Source organism: Oncorhynchus nerka, linkage group LG12 (assembly GCF_034236695.1).
Source record: "Oncorhynchus nerka isolate Pitt River linkage group LG12, Oner_Uvic_2.0, whole genome shotgun sequence".
Classification (NCBI taxonomy): Eukaryota; Metazoa; Chordata; class Actinopteri; order Salmoniformes; family Salmonidae; genus Oncorhynchus; species Oncorhynchus nerka.
This window is the reverse complement of record NC_088407.1, coordinates 67,618,007-67,639,553: the sequence shown is the minus strand read 5'-3', so window position 1 is coordinate 67,639,553 and position 21,547 is coordinate 67,618,007. Positions and strand designations below refer to the sequence as shown.

At 44.8% G+C, this 21,547-nt stretch overlaps 1 protein-coding gene across 6 annotated transcripts in view; it reads left to right on the top strand.

Annotated features, from left to right (window-relative positions):
- LOC115138640 (homeobox protein Meis2) overlaps positions 1-21,547 on the top strand; it is a 134,820-nt gene that overhangs the window by 6,365 nt on the left and 106,908 nt on the right. For all 6 annotated transcript variants that reach the window (XR_003864979.2, XM_029675707.2, XM_029675704.2 and 3 more), the window contains exon 7: positions 10,876-10,990. Coding sequence is in view for 5 of the 6 variants with exons in the window: in XM_029675707.2 (XP_029531567.1) it covers positions 10,876-10,990 (115 nt within the window). In the remaining variant the exon portion in view is untranslated. The remainder of the gene's footprint in view (positions 1-10,875; positions 10,991-21,547) is intronic.

Below are 21,547 nucleotides of genomic sequence, written 5' to 3'. Positions count from 1 at the left end.
TGGTTGATATACTCGAGCCAGTTTCCAATGTTCCCTCGCAATGTTTGGACCTAAGCCATTGTCATCGACTCCATTTGTGAGAAATATTATTTTGATAATTAGCTAATTAAATATGCCAATAAAGAAAATCAGGAGCAGCAATAAACAAACGTGAAGGTGCTTGACAAGTCATTTGTTTTAGGCTCGTTTATATACTGACTGTTGATTAGGTGTTTTAGGTTGGAGAGATGGATTTTTTTTTATTGTGGCAGCAATTAATATTTTACTACAACTAATTGTTGTGTACAGTTTTACCAAAGCAGGAGGTTGCTTGTGCGTTTCTGCACCTTGTTTACTAAGAGACTATAGCGCTGAAACTGTAGTGTGAACTGTAGGCTAATAATGGATGTGCTATCAGATTATCTTTGTGCAAATGTAAAAAAGTATGTGCGTTGTAGCTTAGGCTTTACGTTGTTATGCTATGTTGTACAGTGTGTTGACGATCAGACTTGACCCACCTATTTCGTCACAACTACATCACTATTAATAATATATTTATTGTTACACTGATTTTGTATTATACAGTACTTCTTGACACTAATGTGAAATGCAGTGCAACATATAATTGCTGATATAACAGTGAAAACAGTTTGGCTTAAACTGTAGGCCTTGTGTCATGAATAACAGAGGATATTTAGGTCTATAACAGTAGAGTGTACATTCTAGTGGCCTGCACTTAACTAGGCCCTACAACTCTGTAGTTAATGGCTATGTCCCCCACATTATGCACACTCATTTCCATATCATATTTTAGTAGTTTGAGTTGTATATGCCCCAAATATGATGAGGACTAATATGAGTGAACACAACATTGAAATCTGCATATATGAACACACTTGTGTGTACTGTAGGGATGGCAAGCAGTTGCAGCTACACTTGTTGTTTTTTATTTATTTTATTATTTATTCTTGCCTCTGTTTTATGATGCATTTCTATCCTCTCTTCTAGTTGGAGAGGGGAAGACAATTTGATAGTTAGATATGCACATTTATTTAGTTTGAATCTCTGGCGTCCATTTTTCTTTGCTTAGATATGCAATTTTTATATATATAGCCCATGGCCTCCTCTCATTTGGTGAAAGTTAGGCTTGCCGGAGATGATGAGGTTCTTCACTGCGAAGGAGACATCGCTTTGAGCTTGTTTTCCCCCCTTTCCTCTCCCCCTGGTTTCTCTCCATCCATACCTGACATTAGAACCCAATAAGAATGATTAGTTATTTACACTTCAACACTGTGTTGTCTTTGATTGGATTATACCTTTGTCAGAGGGGATGAAGCCTTAATGCTACTGTTGATTTCTTACTTTGGCTTTCTATGACTGTCCTAACCCCCCCCCCCCATTTTGACCCCGCGCACCGCTACCACCAAGCACCCCTGTCACAGGAAAATTGATGATGTTTTGTTACACATGGATAGTGGAAACAAGGGTCTGTCTGGATCTTAGCAAACGATCAGTGCCGTGGTGCTGTTGGTCAATTGCTGTGCTCGCTTGTCTTTTAATTAAAGAAATTACATGTCAGTCTTCTCTGTGCTACATCCAATTAAGGTGGCGAATAGAATTAATGGTTGCTGAATATGATCTGTCCTAATGAATTTGTTCTTTGTGCCTCCTCCTGTCTTTTGCATGGCTTTTTTCAATCAGTAGTCCTACATATTAGCCAAGATGTTCATTTTCCTCCAATACATGCACATTGCTATTGAGGCTGTTTTTTTTTAACGACTTGTGCATAGTTTGTTTGTTATGAAGAAATATTGTGGGAGTTGACTTTCTGCCACTCGGTTTTTCTCTCAACGCTTGAGGGCTGCTGGTTGTAGTTCCCACAAAGGTTATGTGTAGGTTATCTTAGCTCTGCACGGCCGGAGAGAAAACACTAGTGTTTACATTTCATTCTCTGGTAAAGGCTTGGGCTGTAAAAACACATTGATCGGGATGGTGACAAGGATTCATGCCAATACTATGATATACTGTACAATATACAGTGGCTTCTGTTGTTATCATTGGACATGTAATAAATGGCCTGTTTCTTTAAGTGCCTATGCTTAGTACTACACGCGCTTTGCTCCGTAATTGTAAACTCTGCCTCCCTGCGTAGCCTACGTCTAGGGAATTTGTCAGTTTTGGAAGGTGTTCTAATATAAGTAGCTCTCGCCAACTGGACTGACTTTGTTTGGATCCCCCCCATCAAAACAATGTGTCGTTGAGTGGCCTGACTGCACTGTTCGAGACAATTGTTTTGTGTCTGGGCCTACGTTTCCTATTTGATTAGTGTTCAGATGCAGGGGCCTGTTGGCTGGCATGTCTAATCACTATGGGTAGTAGGGAGAGAGAGGCTCGAGGCTCACTTGTTGCAGTCCCCGACCCCTCTGCTACCCACACATCCCTCCCTCCTAGCCCCATAACATAGACACCAATGCAACCTACAACTGAGCTAAAACACATTCCCGGAGTTGTAGTTTCATGATCATATTCTTAAGATATGTGTAAGCTTATTTTACACCAGGATTTGGTATATTTTTATGATCATTTACCTTATTTCTCTTACAAAATATGTCATTCATATTGTCATTCATATTCCATTCACATAGTTCTATGTCACATTGATAGGTTTAGACTAATACATGATTCTTGAATTTGCCCTATACCCATCATGAGGTTGCTACAACCTAGCCTATGAAAGAAAGTAGGTACACAGGTCGAGAGACAAGGTGACAGACACTGGCACATTCAATACTGCCTTGCACACTCTTTCCTGCACCTAGCTGAACTAGGGTGTAATCATTAGTCCCAACAGTTGCAAAACCGTGTTGCAACGAAAACGAGAATTTCTATTGGACAAATTCAGTTAGGTCCATCCCGTTTTGTTCCATTTGCTACTGTTTAAGAAACTTTTTGCCACAGAATCGGTAGAATGAATACACCCCTTATCACCCGCACACACTGCACTTTCATAGCAGCCATACAAACTGCATCATCACATCTACGTGCTTTCCCCCTCTCACATTTTCCCTTCGCTTGTGGACTTCAGTGCACAACACAACAGCTATATTTGACCAGGCGAAAACACCTCCCCATGTAGGGTTGGGTGGTATCCAGATTTCCATGTCATCATTACCGTCCTTCTCTCATACCTGCATATACGGAATTCCAAGCTTAGTACACAAGGGGGCGCCAAAAAAAAAAGAACAAAAGCCCATTGGGCATGTATTACCAAAATGCTAACAAAATTAGCACAAGTAATAGCTCATTTTAATGGAGGCTGGTAGCTAAATATGCTAATGAGTGAAAATGAAAATAAACAAATTGCAAAGACAGGCAATCCAGCTCATAAGGTTATTCATATATAGGTAAGAGCTACAGAATGTAATATTTGATGAGTTTGGACATTTACAAGTGAGTGTGAATGAGAGACATTGTGCAAATGAACACATTTCTGACGCATGCTTCTCTGAAGGAAGAACGGTACCTGCTCTGGAGCAGCATGTGTAGGCTACAGGTTGTGTCTGTGTGGAGTCTGGAGTCGCTAGGGCAACGGGCCTGCCTGCTCTGCTCTGAGAAGATGGGGAGGAGCAGACGGGTAAGAACAGAGAGGAAAAAAAGCAGCAAGGTACTCAAGATAGTGGCAGCTGTACAAATAACTCATCCAAAGGGCTTTGACTTCTCAAACACGGCAGAAAGCTAACACAATATGATGCCCCGTCACCTTATAAAGTCAGCCACTTATTTAGATTAACTAGCAAGTTAAACTTAGGGGTTGTGTTAATGAAGAATTTGCATTTTTCACGCAGGAAAAAAATATTAAACGCATAAGAAATATCTTGCTGTGTTTTTTAAATGCAGATTTTAAATGCTTCTTATTGTAATATCTGCTTGGCATCAGACAAATTTTGTACTCCATTTGCACTTCTCTACTCAGAGATTCCTCTCTGTTTGAGTCAGGTTGTTGAGTAGGCTAAATTAGCTGCATTAGCTAGCTAGCTAAGTAGGTGAAATTGGAAAAACAATTACAATTAAAATATAGCTATCGCTGTCGCTCTCTGCTGCTTATTTCTTTTGGAAGATATTAATTAGTTAAAAACTTTTTAATTATTGCATTTTTCTCTCTTCGAATCAACTACTCACCTCATGTTATGCACTGCTGTGCTAGCTAGCTGTGGCTTATGCTTTCAGTACTAGATTCATTCTCTGATCCTTTGATTGGATGGACAACATGTCAGTTTTTGCTGCAAGAGCTCTGATAAGTTGGAGGACGCCCTCCAAAAGTCGTCATAAATACTTTGTAAATCTATGGAAGGGGGTGAGAACCATGAGCCTCCGACGTTTTGTATTGAAGTGAATATACCCAGAGGAGGACAAAAATTGCTGTCCTCCAGCTACACCATGGTGTTACTGTAGACCTTCATTGCAAAACAGTGTTTTTTAATCAGTTATTTGGTGACGTGAATATATTTAGTACAGTTTTAACTCAAAATAATAGCTTTTTTAAAGTTTCACTATTTTTATTTTTATGAAATTCCCTTCCTCTTCATGTCACCAGAATAAGACCCTCTATAATTATTGGAAAGGAACATCAGCTCAGCACCTTGCACTTTCAACACCCTGTGATGTTCATCATAACTTATTTAATGTGTAGAGGAAAAAAACTGCATCGTTTCCCGAGACCTAAGTGAGAAGAAAACACCATAACATCGCGTGACTCCACGTTTACTTCGATATGATGGTTATTATATCAGTATGTGCACATAAAGGCGTTTCCACCGCCATTTCTCACATGAACAAATGTTACTGATACAAAAAGATCCGACTATGTCGAATTAACAAAAATTGTCTGTTGGCATTTATAAAATTGTACCAAAACTTCCTGTTTCCGTCGCAGCTGTCGTGATTTTATTTTTATACGTTATGACTTTACTCATATAAAGACTGTGGATGGAAACGCGGTTAAGGTTGTAAATCACGTAGCTCTCAATGGTGTGTAATCAAGTTTTTATCTGTGCTTTCTGATGGAATGATTGCACATGTAATGTGCCATTCAGTGCAATGAAGACTTATTTTGCCCTGAAGTAAATTCCCCACTGTACACACTGCCTGCCAGCCACGCCTATCACTTAAAACACACAATGGTGAATTATTAGATGATTAATTCATGTTTCCTTTTTATTCTTGGAGGATAATTGTAGGTGTTGTAAAAATGCTCAGTTGTTTACTAGAAGAGCACCTTCACTTTTGAACATCTTTTTTTTGGCGTGTCTCTGTAATTACGTGTCAAATTCAACAAAAATGTGCAAGGACTTTACTTGCATATGCGGTGTGGCAAGATGTGTCTTGAAATGTCAGCTGGCTATGATTTATGATGATTTATGTTTCTGGTGTGTCAGCAATATGGGACATGTTCAGTAGAGGAGCCTCCCAGGCCCAGCCATTGCAGGAAGCAGTACTACAGTATACACTACATCAGTGTAGTCCCCCGCCTCACTCTGCATTATACCTATTTTTCAGTGCCCCTTCCTCTTTTTCAGGCCCTGGGTTCTTGGGATTTTGAATTAAATTCAATGACGGTGCTAAATCAATTGTATTTTAAAGTCCAAGTGATGTACTGAAGAAGAATAAACCAGTGAAATTGCTGTGATGGGTAGAGCAAGTGTGTGTGTACATGAGAAAAGGAGGACAACAGGAGGAGAGGAGTGAGTTGTTCTCCTGTTGACCTGATGCACTACAAGGCTCTCCCCACATATTGTATCCTGCATTTATATTAATTACAACATGCATTATCAGCTGTGAGTCGCTAACCTCAGCAAATAGAGAAGGCAGCCACGGGAGACCAAGCTTGCCTTGTATCTTATTTTCCATCTAGTCTATCTATTATCTGTATGCCTGTCTGCCTGCCAGACGGTCTGTCTGTCTGTCTGTCTGTCTGTCTGTCTGTCTGTCTGTCTGTCTGTCTGCCTTCCTGCCTGCCTGCCTGCCTGCCTGTCTGTCTGTCTGCCTGCCTGCCTGCCTGCCTGTCTGTCTGTCTGTCTGTCTGTCTGTCTGTCTGTCTGTCTGTCTGCCTGCCTGCCTGCCTGCCTGCCTGCCTGCCTGTCTGTCTGTCTGCCTGCCTGCCTGCCTGCCTGTCTGTCTGTCTGTCTGTCTGTCTGTCTGTCTGCCTGCCTGCCTGCCTGCCTGCCTGCCTGCCTGTCTGCCTGTCTGCCTGCCTGCCTGCCTGCCTGCCTGTCTGTCTGTCTGTCTGTCTGTCTGTCTGTCTGCCTGCCTGCCTGCCTGCCTGCCTGCCTGCCTGCCTGCCTGTCTGTCTGTCTGTCTGTCTGTCTGTCTGTCTGTCTGTCTGTCTGTCTGTCTCCCTGCCTGCCTGCCTGTCTGTCTGTCTGACTGTGTGCCTGTCTGCACTGTGTGTTGTGTTGCGTTTGCTCGTTGCTGCTCTGGTCTCTCCTCCTGGTAACAGTGCTCTTTAACACAATTAGAGAAGAGCATGGAGTGAACCATGTTTGACTCCTAATGATGCCAAGCTACAGGGAGTGGTCACATGACGTGGTGCTACAGGCATTATGATTTGTTGTTGTTGTGATCTTGGTTTTTAGATTGACGAAGAAAGACCCTTTTGGGTGAAGTAGTCTTGTTTGAACTTTAATAGACTCATGGGAGGCATGCTATCTGTGTTTGTGAGTGTGTGTCTGCCTGTGTATTGGTAATGCAGGCCTTAGTGTGCGCTCACCTTTCATAGCTTGGAGAGGTTCACTGAATAATTCACAGCAGGGAAAGGAAGGCTATTGCTTTTGTCGCCCTGTTGAGTGTGGAAAGTTAATGTGGTGTTGGGATATTTATTGCCATGTTGTGCGAGAGCTGTTATTGATGAGAGGTGAGCGACATCTACGCATAGTGAAGCACCTGTTTGACTAAATTAAAGCATAAGCATTTGTTTGGACCTACATCATTTTCCTTACTGTTGTTTGGTCTTTGCTTATGTTACAGTGACCAACAGGGCCTAGTTTAGTCCAAGGCATAGATCCCTGGCCAAGCTTCCATTTACTGTACTTCTGGCTAGCAAATCACTGCCAAATATCACTCCCATTAGCTAAGCTGTCTCTGAATTGAATTTAGTACTAGAGCCATTAAAAATGACACATTACTGTGCTATGATAGCTAAATTAAGTCATATCGATTCAGCAATTGCATTAAATCCATGTGGTTCCCTGGCCTAGCTGGCCATCAGATCAGAGGCTGTAGTGTTCTGGAGAGAGCGAGAGATAGAGAGAGTCAGTGAGTTAGTTAGCGTACTGTAGAGTACCCTTCTAGGTCAGTCTGTCCGGCAATGGGTGTTTCAGTGATCAGGAAGTGGAACCCAGTCATTTTCTTCCCTTAGAGCAACAAGAGCCCATTTGGAGTCTGTGGAGCCTGGCTCTGGCTAAATACATCATGCGCTGCCTGGGTTCTTGAGGCTGCGTCCCGCCGAGACACATTTTCAGCCTCTTTATAAATGAATCGGCTGCATTTCTGGTGGCTGGGGTTTGGACTTCATGGCCTCCGAGAACGGAGATACTATTTTACTGTCTCAGTCGCTATTCTTTTCTCTCTCTCAGTCTCTCTGTCTCTCTCTCAGTCTCTCTCCCTCTGTCTCAGCCTGTCTCCCTCCCTCTGTCTCTCTCTCAGTCTCTCTCCCTCTGTCTCAGCCTGTCTCCCTCTCTCTCAGTCTCTCTCCCGCTGTCTCAGCCTGTCTCCCTCTCTCTCAGTCTCTCTCCCTCTGTCTCAGTCTCTCTCCCTCTGTCTCAGTCTCTCTCCCTCTGTCTCTCTCTCAGTCTCTCTCCCTCTGTCTCAGTCTCTCTCCCTCTGTCTCTCTCTCAGTCTCTCTCCCTCTGTCTCAGTCTCTCTCTCTGTCTCTCTCTCAGTCTCTCTCCCTCTGTCTCAGTCTCTCTCCCTCTGTCTCAGTCTCTCTGTCTCTCTCTCAGTCTCTCTGTCTCTCTCTCAGTCTCTCTCCCTCTCTCTCAGTCTCTCTCCCTCTCTCTCAGTCTCTCTCCCTCTCTCTCAGTCTCTCTGTCTCTCTCAGCCTGTCTCCCTCTGTCTCAGCCTGTCTCCCTCCCTCTGTCTCTCTCTCAGTCTCTCTCCCTCTGTCTCAGCCTGTCTCCCTCCCTCTGTCTCTTTCTCATTCTCTCTCCCTCTCTCTCAGCCTGTCTCCCTCTGTCTCAGCCTGTCTCCCTCCCTCCCTCTGTCTCTCTCTCAGTCTCTCTCCCTCTGTCTCAGCCTGTCTCCCTCCCTCTGTATCTCTCTCAGTCTCTCTCCCTCTGTCTCAGCCTGTCTCCCTCCCTCTGTCTCTCTCTCAGTCTCTTTCCCTCTCTCTCAGCCTGTCTCCCTCCCTCTGTCTCTCTCTCAGTCTCTCTCCCTCTGTCTCAGCCTGTCTCCCTCCCTCTGTCTCTCTCTCAGTCTCTCTCCCTCTGTCTCAGCCTGTCTCCCTCCCTCTGTCTCTCTCTCAGTCTCTCTCCCTCTCTCTCAGCCTGTCTCCCTCTGTCTCAGCCTGTCTCCCTCCCTCTGTCTCTCTCTCAGTCTCTCTCCCTCTGTCTCAGCCTGTCTCCCTCCCTCTGTCTCTCTCTCAGTCTCTCTCCCTCTGTCTCAGCCTGTCTCCCTCCCTCTGTCTCTCTCTCAGTCTCTCTCACTCTGTCTCAGCCTGTCTCCATCCTTCTGTATCTCTCTCAGTCTCTCTCCCTCTGTCTCAGCCTGTCTCCCTCCCTTTGCCTGCCCTTCCGTTTTTAATGACATTGGCTCAATAGAAGTGTAATAAGATGGCTCACGTTAGTGTTGTTACCCTCTATGTAAAAAATATACAGATAATTGTAAAGGAAGGCTCTTGACCGCATCGAAGCCCACCTCTTCCACTCCCTCATTCAGAAGGGCTACAACCCACGTGGGGGCTATTGTTCAGCCTGCCTTGTTCCCCCAACTCCTCTCCTCTTCTGGGTAATTCTCCCAGCTCTTTATATGATTGCCATCCGGAGAACAGCTGACGCTGAGAGGGGTTGTAGTGGAGTGCTGGGGCTGAAGGGCCTGTGTCTGCCTGCTGTTTGTCACTCCGCTCCGAGCTGTTTGAGAACACAGCCTTCCTCCCCAAAAACTTACCAGATGAAAGGAGGGCAGCTGAGCTGCTCGTAGGCACAACCAGAGCCAGAGCAGCAGCAGCAGCACATAAGGACCAGCCAGCCAGTCAGCTAACCGCTCTGTGCTGCTGTCTCATAGCCTCTCCTCGTGAACTCCTCTCTAGGCAATCTCCTGTCTGTCCTCCCCCAGAACAGCTCACTCAAACTGGGGCAGCCTCACTAGCAGGCAAATGTTCAGCAGGATCGCTACTGAGCTTAAAGTGATTGGTAAAAACAGTCTCTTTTGAAATAATTCTGTGGCCTGTACTTTCCCTCCTGCTTTTAATATATGTATGTGTATTTGAGACAACAACAAAAAATTGAGCTGGGAGAAGTGGACTAAGGTTTGTGGGAAGCCTTGGTGCAGGCCTGTGTTTGTTTGGCTTGGGCTCTTTTCAAGGGGCTGCTTCTCCAAGGCCCCAGACAACGTTGGGCCAACGTTGGCCAACATTTTGTCATTGTTTTAGAAGGTGACAAGTTAAGTTGGGATAGACTAGACTTTGTTTGTATGTGTGTGTGTTACGGTGTATGTGTGCAATGTCTGTGTGAATGTAAATGTATGTGTGTGTATGTGACTCATGTGCCTATCTGTACTGTGTGTATAGGGGTGACGTGGTCAGTCTGTCCCTCTGTGGTGTGAATGGCAGAGGAAATTCCACTTGTAGCCTGCCTTCGTGTGGCACTGATAAAGCATTTCCTGTACTGTGCTGTAGGACGCCAGTTCCCCGGTCCGGACCAGCAGGGACCTGGGAATGACCAGGAGAGAGAGAAGGAGGAGAAAGAGAAAGAGAAAATGGGAGGAGAGAGAGAGGAAGGAGAGCGAGGGAGGGAAAAAAGGAGTAGGGAAAGGGAGGAGAAACTGTACTTATGATTTACATTCACACAGACATCGCACAAGTTTTTATTGTGCAAACCATGCCACTATTGGAGCCAGTTGTCTCTGTAGGAGTGCTCTGAGCTTTCTCTGAATGTATGTGTATCTGTGGGTGTGTGTGTTTCTCTGTGTGTCTGTATGTGTGTGTGTGTGTGTGTGTGTGTGTGTGTGTGTGTGTGTGTGTGTGTGCATTGTTTGACAGATTAGAGGGAGAATCACTGTCATATCTTATTTTCATTTCTGACAGTGCTAATGATGAATAGCTCTTGTGGTGTATTTAGAATTCTTTCCTCGATATTTCTCACTTGACACGGAAGTCTCAATTGGTTACGGTATAAACTAAGTCCACGGGCCCGGCCATATGTGTTTAGACAATTCCTCAGCGAGCGCCCTGCCTGCACCGTTCAAAATCAGACACCACATAACTGTCTTCTCTGTGTTGTGTGCTCTTATGTATTAATGAAACTGTGTGATTGCAGAGTTTAGACATCATTAGTGCTAGCTGGTTTAGTGCATGTGGCTTTTGTCTTTCTGCTTTTGATTGTAGCAGCGTTGTTGATTGTGTGCTAGGGGGGATGAGTAGATGTCTTTGCTTTCCTAAGGAATGCAAGCAGTCACAGAGATCCTCACTGCACTGTAGACTCTTACAGATGTCACTCTGACGTTTCCAACATACTCATGTGGTCTCCCGCTTTCTTTCCCCCTCTCCCCCTCTCCTCCTCTCCCCCTCTTCCCCTCTCCCCCCTCTCCTCCTCCTTCCTGCTCTCCTCTCCTGGTTTGCGGTTTGGATGGGGAATGCGGACGGATGGATCCCTCTCTCCCTCTCTTTTGTAAAACTCCAAACAGAACCCAGCTTCCTGGAGAGACCACGATGACGCCACCTCCACACACTCGGCCGGCACACCAGGGCCCTCCAGCGGGGGCCACGCTTCACAGAGCGGTGACAACAGCAGCGAGCAAGGTGAGCCAGCATACACACAGGCACACAGGTATGCACGCATGCACACACATACACACACACACACACACACACACACACACACACACACACACACACACACACACACACACACACACACACACACACACACACACACACACACACAGCACAGCACATTATTAACTGCTGTAAACTGTAGCTATTTAGGGGTGGAGTTGAACAGGGCTCTAAGAAAAGCAGGTGATTAATAGGATGTTTGTGCCAGTTCTCACTAGAATTTAAAACATATTAACATTGCTAGCATGACAAGCCTAATTACCACTCAGAAGAACTTCTGTTTTTATCTGGCTCTAGTCTGGATGGACTGCTTGCCAGCCAGCCTGCCACAATGCATTAAAAAGAACAACCTGTACACAATATTATAGTTATAATGCAAGTCATGTCTGTGAGTCTGCATTTTGGATAGTTACAGTGTTCTGACTTTCTAGTATTCACATTTGTTGAAGTATTCAAACGAAGACTTCAACACAAGGCATCACACCAAAACAGAACTAACAAACTTGTTTCAATTCATGAATAAGGGATTCAACACTGTTATCTTAATAGTGTCTTTGCTAAGACAACAGTGGTGATAGCCACTAGCCTTTCCTTTCTTGTCCTGCCCTTGTTTTCAATGTTCTCTGTTTCAGTCAGAGCTCCTTTTACTGGCGGCAGTGTGTGTGTGTGTGCGTGTGTGTGTCTGTTTCTGTCTGGGGTTTGCATGGAATTTTCCTCACACACACACACGCTCTTCTTCCTCACACTGTCTGTCTCCACAACAGGCCAGATGCTTGTCATGTCCAATCACGGCTATCCTTTTGCAGATAGGCAATCAAATGTATTGATGGCGTGTGTGTGTGTGTTCTGTGGTTGTGCTGGTTTAATCATAGAGTCTGTCTGAGTCTGTGGGTCTGTCGGAGTAGCTGTGTTGCTGAACCATTACTGACCACAGAGACACTCCTAGAGTAGACCTTTGTGGTGGGCCCGTGTCAGGACTAGTTGCATCAAAGGCAGCTGACTGGCTGAACGGAAGGGGCTTGGCCTTGACAGTCAGTATCTCCGGTTCTCGAGGTGCACCGCGAATTAGAGAGGAACTGGCCAGTCACTGTGGCCTGTGTCTGGCAAGGTGAACAGCTCTGAGATTCAGTTCACATATTGAACCCCTTTTTAGAAACCAGTGTAGCCACTATACATCTGTCAAAATATTGATTTGTTAAATTCAGGTTTATTGAATATACTATACCTTCTCATTGTTGGTCATCCCTTCAAAGCCAGTACATGAGTTATATAGACTAAGCGATGCAGAAAAGAAGGCTGCACAAGGGAGAGAAATAATAGAGAGAGGGAGGAAGTAGAAAGAAATGCACTGCCTATTGATTATCTTACACGCATATGTACAAGTGACCTGTAATCCACAGAGCACTTATCGACTCCTCTCATCACCGGATCCAGTAACAGCTGATCAATATGGGCCAAGACAGTTACCGTACGACGCTGAGCACTGGGCCAAGTAGGACCCAGACCAGACCTGGGCCTCCCTGCCCCAGACCAGACCTGGGCCTCCCTGCCCCAGACCAAAAGGGGATAAATGCTGTACTTACCTCCAGCTCAAACATCCGAGTGAAAAAAAGGAAAAGAAGGAGAAGGGGGATAGAACAAAAGAAAGAGGAGAGAGAAAAAGAGATGCCAAAACGAGGAGGTGTAGAGAGAAAGGAGTAGAAAAAACAGAGTAGGGAAAATGAGGAGAGAAAATCAAGACAGAGAGAAAAAAAGAGTACGAATGAGAAAAAAGAAGAGAGAAAGGAGCAAGAGAGAGGAGGCAGCTGATTTAATGGTCTAATGAGGCCGTCCTCCAGCCAGTTGTTTCGTGTGAGGCGCGCTCTGACCTTTAGCTCCGCTCGGGAGCCGTCTGCCTCATTTTTCACATTCTTGCAATTACGTTTACGCTTGAAGCTCTCCCTGACTCACAACTCTGGTCCTTCCACTCTGACAGAGCCCCCTGTCCTCTCCCCTCCACTCTACTCCTCTCCATGCATGGATAGCCTTCTCATCTCAACCACATTTCCACGTTACAAAAATACACTCCATAGTCTGAACACTTAAGCCCACAGAGAAAGAGCCAAACGTGTGCCTCACCTAATTAATCAGGTATTTAACAGGTTAGCCTCTGTTAAAATGGGTGGAGGTTGAGGTACTGTAGAAAGAAAGAAAGAATGAGGGAAAAGGGATAGAGGGAGAGAAAGAGAGAGAGAGTCAGGGAGGCGGAAGGAAAGACAAGAGCTGTAAAGGACTGAACAAAAATCCATAAGTGAATCATCCTTTTCTGTGAATACTTGTAGCCCTTTCCTGCAGTCAATGACCAAAAGCACCCTCTTTGGCCTTATCGGTGGAATGTTATTCATATTTGTCATAATTCCGTAATTAATAAAGTTTTAAAATTTTTTTATGACGGAAATCCAGTGTTTCTATGTCAAACAGTTTTGTTATATTTCAGTCTTCTGTGATGTAATATTGGGATCCAATCCCAAAATGTATTACATTTAAACTCTGACATGATACAGGTGTCTGCTTTTTTTGTAAGCCCATAACCATGTGTGTGAGGTGTATACTTTTGTTTCAAAGTAGATTTGTTTAAGACTACCAATAATTACTCTGTGTGGGCCTCATTTAGCCCACTGCAGGTTGAAATATTTGTGGGCCTGATTTAGCCCACTGCAGGTTGAAATATGTGTGGGCCTGATATGGCCCACTGCAGGTTGAAAGATGTGTGGGCCTGATTTAGCCCACTGCAGGTTGAAAGATGTGTGAGCCTGATTTAGCCCACTGCAGGTTGAAAGATGTGTGGGCCTGATTTAGCCCACTGCAGGTTGAAAGATGTGTGAGCCTGATTTAGCCCACTGCAGGTTGAAAGATGTGTGGGCCTGATATGGCCCACTGCAGGTTGAAATATGTGTGGGCCTGATATGGCCCACTGCAGGTTGAAAGATGTGTGGGCCTGATTTAGCCCACTGCAGGTTGAAAGATGTGTGAGCCTGATTTAGCCCACTGCAGGTTGAAAGATGTGTGGGCCTGATTTAGCCCACTGCAGGTTGAAAGATGTGTGAGCCTGATTTAGCCCACTGCAGGTTGAAAGATGTGTGGGCCTGATATGGCCCACTGCAGGTTGAAAGATGTGTGGGCCTGATTTAGCCCACTGCAGATTGAAAGATGTGTGGGCCTGATTTAGCACACTGCAGGTTGAAAGATGTGTGAGCCTGATTTAGCCCACTGCAGGTTGAAAGATGTGTGGGGCTTAAAAAATCGCTTCATTTCTTTTAAATGAGAAGTCTTAAGGCCACCTTTTTGAGCCTTGTATTTTCTAGTGAGTGTTGAAATGTTCCTGATTTATATAACCTACACAGGGGTCTCTCTCTGACAATGGCTGAGTGGATGCGTTGGCGAGTGTGAATTCTCCTATTGTTTTCCTCCTCATGTTAATCAGTCATCACTTTGACGGTTTATAGTTCCTGTTAGGTAAATTACATTACAGCACACACCTCTCATACCTTTCCCTCCCATCTGAGATAGTGTGAGTGTAGATACAGGCCTAGAGAAAATGTACATTCTTAACAACATCATCTCTTGCTTGTATCTCAGCACTGAGCATTATTCTGAACCCCTGCCAGAAAACATTTTAACCAGTGAGAAAATATGTGTATCCCCTCTTAAGGAATAATGTACTGTGAAGCAGTAAAGCAAGGTGAAGCATGCCCATAGTTGTCAGTAGAGATTGCCAGTTAAGGTTTTGACACATTGGAGAGAGGGTTTGGGTACAGTACACAGGCCTGCTAACACCCCACCCCCCTTCCTCCTCATCCTCCACCTCATTCGCTCACACACTTTTTTCCCACTCTGAAATCCCTTCCAAAAATGAAAATATGAATTATCACCTTCGGTGGAAATTTTGCACTCTTACTTACTGTCTGTGAGCAGAACTCCATGTGTTCTAGCTTGATAAACAGCAGTGGTGCATGGGAGAAGTTTCAATAGGCTTCCTTACAGATTGCAGCTCAGTGCTCTCCACTATCAGAGTATCAGTGTTGGCTCGGCTTGTAGCCCTTTTGATTAGCAGCTCTTTTGATTTATTCCGAACTTATCTTGAGACACCAGAAACGTAAATGAAGTAGTAATAAGTCAGACCTGATGTCGGTGGCTGTTTAAAAATAGGAGTTTATTTTAAAGAAGGTGGCCAATATCAGTTTAAAACACCCAAAGTGTGTTTGAGCTGGATTCGGATTAAGCATAATCCACTTCATGTCCATGCCAAACATTGTACAGTCAGATACACTCACAGACTCACTCAACTACAGTAAATCCTCACTACTGATACAACTTCAAGGTAGGGAAGCTCTTGCCCTCCCTCCCTCCCTCCCTCCCTCCCTCCCTCCCTCCCTTTTTTCAGTACGCTCCTATAATTATTAGATATGCATGAAAACCAAACTATGTTGACATCTTGAGTGGTGAGCAAAAGGCCTCTCCATACCATACCCCCCATTTTACTATCAAAAGGCCTATCCATACCATTCCCCCCGTTTTACTACCAAAAGGCCTCTCCATACCATTCCCCCTGTTTTACTACCAAAAGGCCTCTCCATTCCCCCCTGTTTTACCCATAAAAGGCCCCCCATTTTACTATCAAATTCCCCCGTTTTACTACCAAAAGCCTATCCATACCATTCCCCCTCTCTATACCATTCCCCCTTTTTACTACCAAAAGGCCTCTCTATACCATTTTACCCCTGTTTTACTACCAAAAGGCCTCTCTATACCATTCCCCCTGTTTTACTACCAAAAGGCCTCTCTATACCATTCCCCTGTTTTACTACCAAAAGGCCTCTCTATACCATTCCCCCTGTTTTACTACCAAAAGGCCTCTCTATACCATTCCCCCTGTTTTACTACCAAAAGGCCTCTCTATACCATTCCCCCTGTTTTACTGTTTTACTTCCCCCTGTTTTACTACAAAAGGCCTCTCTATACCATTCCCCCTGTTTTACTACCAAAAGGCCTCTCTATACCATTCCCCTGTTTTACTACCAAAAGGCCTCTCCATATACCATTCCCCCCTGTTTTACTACCAAAAGGCCTCTCTATACCATTCCCCAAAAGGCCTCTCCATACCATTCCCCCTGTTTTACTACCAAAAGGCCTCTCCATATACCAAAAGGCCTCTCTCCATTCCCCCTGTTTTACTACCAAAAGGCCTCTCCATACCATTCCCCCCTGTTTTATACCATTCCCCCTGTTTTACTACCAAAAGGCCTCTCTATACCATTCCCCCTGTTTTACTACCAAAAGGCCTCTCTATACCATTCCCCCTGTTTTACTACCAAAAGGCCTCTCCATACCATTCCCCCCGTTTTACTACCAAAAGGCCTCTCTATACCATTCCCCCCGTTTTACTACCAAAAGGCCTCTCCATACCATTCCCCCTGTTTTACTACCAAAAGGCCTCTCTATACCATTCCCCCCGTTTTACTATCAAAAGGCCTCTCCATACCATTCCCCCTGTTTTACTACCAAAAGGCCTATCCATACCATTCCCCTTTTGGTTTTATTACCAAAAGGCCTCTCCATACCATTCCCCCTGTTTTACTATCAAAAGGCCTCTCCATACCATTCCCCCCGTTTTACTACCAAAAGGCCTATCCATACCATTCCCCTTTTGGTTTTATTACCAAAAGGCCTCTCCATACCATTCCCCCTGTTTTACTACCAAAAGGCCTCTCCATACCATTCCCCCTGTTTTACTACCAAAAGGCATCTCCATACCATTCCCCTTTTGGTTTTATTACCAAAAGGCCTCTCCATACCATTCCCCCTGTTTTACTACCAAAAGGCCTCTCCATACCATTCCCCTTTTGGTTTTATTTCCAAAAGGCCTCTCCATACCATTCCCCCTGTTTTACTATCAAAAGGCCTCTCCATACCATTCCCCCTGTTTTACTACCAAAAGGCCTCTCCATACCATTCCCCTTTTGGTTTTATTACCAAAAGGCCTCTCCATACCATTCCCCCTGTTTTACTACCAAAAGGCCTCTCTATACCATTCCCCCTGTTTTACTATCAAAAGGCCTCTCCATACCATTCCCCTTTTGGTTTTATTACCAAAAGGCCTCTCCATACCATTCCCCCTGTTTTATTCCCCAGCAAAAAAAAGTTTTGTACATTTTCTCAGCAATTGAACAATCCTCCATGTTCTGCAGCTACACAGACTCCCCTGAGAGGTGCAGAGAGAGAAAGATAGAGGTTGAGGGAGAGGGGTTGAGAGAGAGAGAGAGAGAGAGAGAGAGAGAGAGAGAGAGCGAGAGGTTGAGCGAGAGAGGTTGAGGGAGAGCGAGAGAGGTTGAGGAAGTGCGAGAGAGGTTGAGGGAGAGAGAGATTGAGGGAGAGAGAGAGAGTTTGAGGGAGAGAGAGAGAGTTTGAGGGAGAGAGAGAGAGTTTGAGGGAGAGAGAGAGTTTGAGGGAGAGAGAGAGAGATTGAGGGAGAGAGAGAGATTGAGGGAGGGAGAGAGAGAGAGTGGTGGGGCTTGGTGGGAGCGTGCTACAGTAGCCCTGGTGGTGGTGTGTTGTGTGTGTTTTCAGTGTGTGCAGCTCGCCCATCCCTGTCCAGGGGCCCCTCTAGGCAGGGCCATTGTGGTTGAGCTGACCAGAGGGGGGTCATTCCTTGTGGGGACACGGCTCCCTGGTCAAACCCAGAAATCTGTCAGTTTCCAGAACTTTGGCTTCTTTTTCTCTTTTTTTCAAGGCCCTGGTACAGCTTTACTGTGTGCTCAAATGAAGTCCCCCCAAAAATAAGGGAAGTAAAAGGAAACCACAACAGAAAGGAAACCAGGGACTCAGCTAAAACACAAGATGGAAGCCTTGTTGCATTTTTGTGTCTGCTGTTCCTGCCCTGTGTGTATGTGCTAGTTGGCTGTCTCAGGGTGCCTGTTAGAGTTTAATTTAGACTAGTAATTAAAGCTGAATACTGGCCCATAAACAACAGATAAACAGTAAAGCAGAACCGGGCCCTGCTGTTTTATGGCCGTCACTCCCAGCTGTTAGAGGACTGATAACTTTTACACAGTGCCCCTACCTCACCACAACACAACACCACAGCAGCAAGGGTGGAAACAGGCAATACAATACACAGAGCAGAGAGAGAGATGCTCAAGAAGGACGAAGCGAGAGAGAGAGAGAGAGAGAGAGAGAGAGAGAGAGAGAGAGAGAGAGAGAGAGAGAGAGGATGAAGTGAGGGCAGCCAAGGTGAGGATAGCAGCAGCCAGGATGAAAGGTTTAGGAAGAGGAGCCTGCCCTCAGTAGATTGCTTACAAAACCACTTAAATGGCAACAATGATCGCATTAACAATAAATTAAGAGCTATCGTGATGTGCCTGGTGTGCCTTCCGCCTGTGGCTTTCACTGGCATTTGGGCCGTCGGTCACTGTGCCCACAGATCTTATTGACACCCTAGCCAAAGCAGGAGGATGGATAAACACAGAGCTTTCCAACACAGGCCTGGCCTACCAACATGCATAACGCTACTACATGAAGAGTTCTCCAAGGGAGAACTGTCTACATATGGGTTGTAAAGCTGTGTCACTACATGTCCAGGCCATGCTAGTCAGGTGCCTGTGGCGTTGTTGTGAAAACAGTATCAGTGTCTCTGGGTTTGTTCAGAAGGGGCAGGGCTATTGTTGAAAGCTGAGAATAGTTGCTCCGGAGGGGGAAGAAAACACAGAACAGAGGGGATACTTTCATGATCCCATTAGCATAAGAGTGGCTAAATTATTCATGCAGAGTGCTTAATCTATGGGGCCAGTATAGTTAATGCACATAGTTTTAAAATGGATCTCTCCCGCTCCCTCTGCTCCCTACACTCCGCACTGAGACCAGATTCTTGCTGGATTCAGCATTTACAGGCATTCACAGGCATTCACAGGGCCTCACTCTCAGACTCACACACACACACACACACACACACACACACACACACACACACACACACACACACACACACACACACACACACACACACACTGTTTTGCTCCAAGCTGTTTCAAGGGGCTCAGCTCTCAGGCTCATCCCCCTCTCTTTTAGTCTCTCTCTATCTCTCTCTCTCTTTCCATCTCCCTCCCTCACTCACTGCAGACTATCTGGCCCTCTTCCAAATGGTGATTAAACAGAATGATCAGCTCCCCCCTTCTCTCTCTCTCTCAGCCCCCCCCACCTCTCTGTTCTCTCTCTTAACATGCTGGAATCTGTGAGAAAAAAAACACACATCAAAAGAATAGAAAGAAAAGAAGCGTTAATGCTCTCCAGTAAGTCTACCAGAGGATCTCCAGTAATTCAACCAGAGGATTTCACCCACTCCCTCCTTTCCTGCCTTCCCCAAGCTTTCCCCTCCACTCTGCACCCCAACCACAGTCCTCTCCACTCCTCTCTCCTCTCCTCCTCTCCACTCCTCTCCTCTCCTCTTCTCCTCTCTACTCTTCTCTTCCCTTCTCTTTGGTTCTCAGATGTTCCTCAGGCTGTCCCTCCCTCCCCCTCTCTCTGTCTCTCTGCCTGCCTGTCTCTCTCTCTCTCCCTCTCTCTCTCTAGCCCCCCCTCTCTCTATCTATCTATCTATCTATCTCTCTCTCTCTCTCTCTCTCTCTCTCTCGCTCTCTCTCTCTAGCTCTCTCTCTCTCTCTCTCTCTCTCTCTCTCTCTCTCTCTCTCTCTCTCTCTCTCTCTCTCTCTCTCTCTCTCTCCCCCTCCCTCTCTGGCTGTGGCTAGGTCCCTCTGGTCCATAATCATGAACAGGCCACCAGCCCAGTTCAGCTCGGCCCGGCTCTGATCAACCCGAGCCTGGATCCTCTCCTTCTCTTTTCTCCTTCTGCGGCGGGAAAGACACATTAACTGGGTCAAGCTAATGTGCAAACTAATGTTTGCTGGACATGGGGAAAAAATTACTAAAATTATTCTGACAGCAGCTGAAGAGAATGTATGTTATGTGCCATCAGGGGAAAAGCTTTTTTCTTTCTTTCTTTCTTTCTTTCTTTCTTTCTTTCTTTCTTTCTTTCTTTCTTTCTTTCTTTCTTTCTTTCTTTCTTTCTTTCTTTCTTTCTTTCTGTCCTCTCTTTTCGTAGATGAAGACCAGCTTCTCTGAAAGTGAATTGAGTGTAATTAAAAAACAGAGAGGAAATGATGGGGGGAAACAGGAAAGCAATCATGATTGAACTATATGAAGCATGGTGACCTGTTCTGTGTGTTGCACCTCATGGGCTAGAAATAGAGAGATAAATAGAGTAAGATGTAAGTCGAGATATTGAGTAAGTAAGATGTAGAGCAAAGAAAGAGAGAGAAGGGTAGAAATAGAGAATTATAGTAAGAGGGAGACAGTAATAGAGAGAGAGACAGAAGGACTAATAGAGAGGGACAGTAATAGAGAGAGAGATAGTAATAGAGAGAGAGAGAGAGATAGTAATAGAGAGAGAGAGAGAGAGAGACAGTAATAGAGAGAGAGAGACAGTAATAGAGGAATAGAGACAGTAATAGAGGAATAGAGACAGTAATAGAGGAAGATAGACAGTAATAGAGGAATAGAGACAGTAATAGAGGAAGATAGACAGTAATAGAGGAAGAGAGACAGTAATAGAGGAATAGAGACAGTAATAGAGGAAGAGAGACAGTAATAGAGAGAGAGAGACAGTAATAGAGGAAGAGAGACAGTAATAGAGGAATAGAGACAGTAATAGAGGAAGAGAGACAGTAATAGAGAGAGAGAGACAGTAATAGAGGAAGAGAGACAGTAATAGAGGAATAGAGACAGTAATAGAGGAAGAGAGACAGTAATAGAGAGAGAGAGACAGTAATAGAGGAATAGAGACAGTAATAGAGGAATAGAGACAGTAATAGAGGAAGATAGACAGTAATAGAGGAAGAGAGACAGTAATAGAGGAATAGAGACAGTAATAGAGGAAGAGAGACAGTAATAGAGAGAGAGAGACAGTAATAGAGGAAGAGAGACAGTAATAGAGGAATAGAGACAGTAATAGAGGAAGAGAGACAGTAATAGAGAGAGAGAGACAGTAATAGAGGAATAGAGACAGTAATAGAGGAATAGAGACAGTAATAGAGGAAGATAGACAGTAATAGAGGAAGAGAGACAGTAATAGAGGAAGAGAGACAGTAATAGAGGAATAGAGACAGTAATAGAGGAAGAGAGACAGTAATAGAGGAAGAGAGACAGTAATAGAGGAATAGAGACAGTAATAGAGGAAGAGAGACAGTAATAGAGGAAGAGAGACAGTAATAGAGGAATAGAGACAGTAATAGAGGAAGAGAGACAGTAATAGAGGAAGAGAGACAGAAGGACTAAAAGAGAGAGATAGTAATAGAGAGAGAGAGAGTAATAGAGAGAGATAGACAGAAGGACAAATAGAGAGAGATAGTAATAGAGAGAGAGAGACAGATGGACTAATAGAGAGAGATAGTAATAGAGAGAGAGACAGAATGACTAATAGAGAGAGACAGT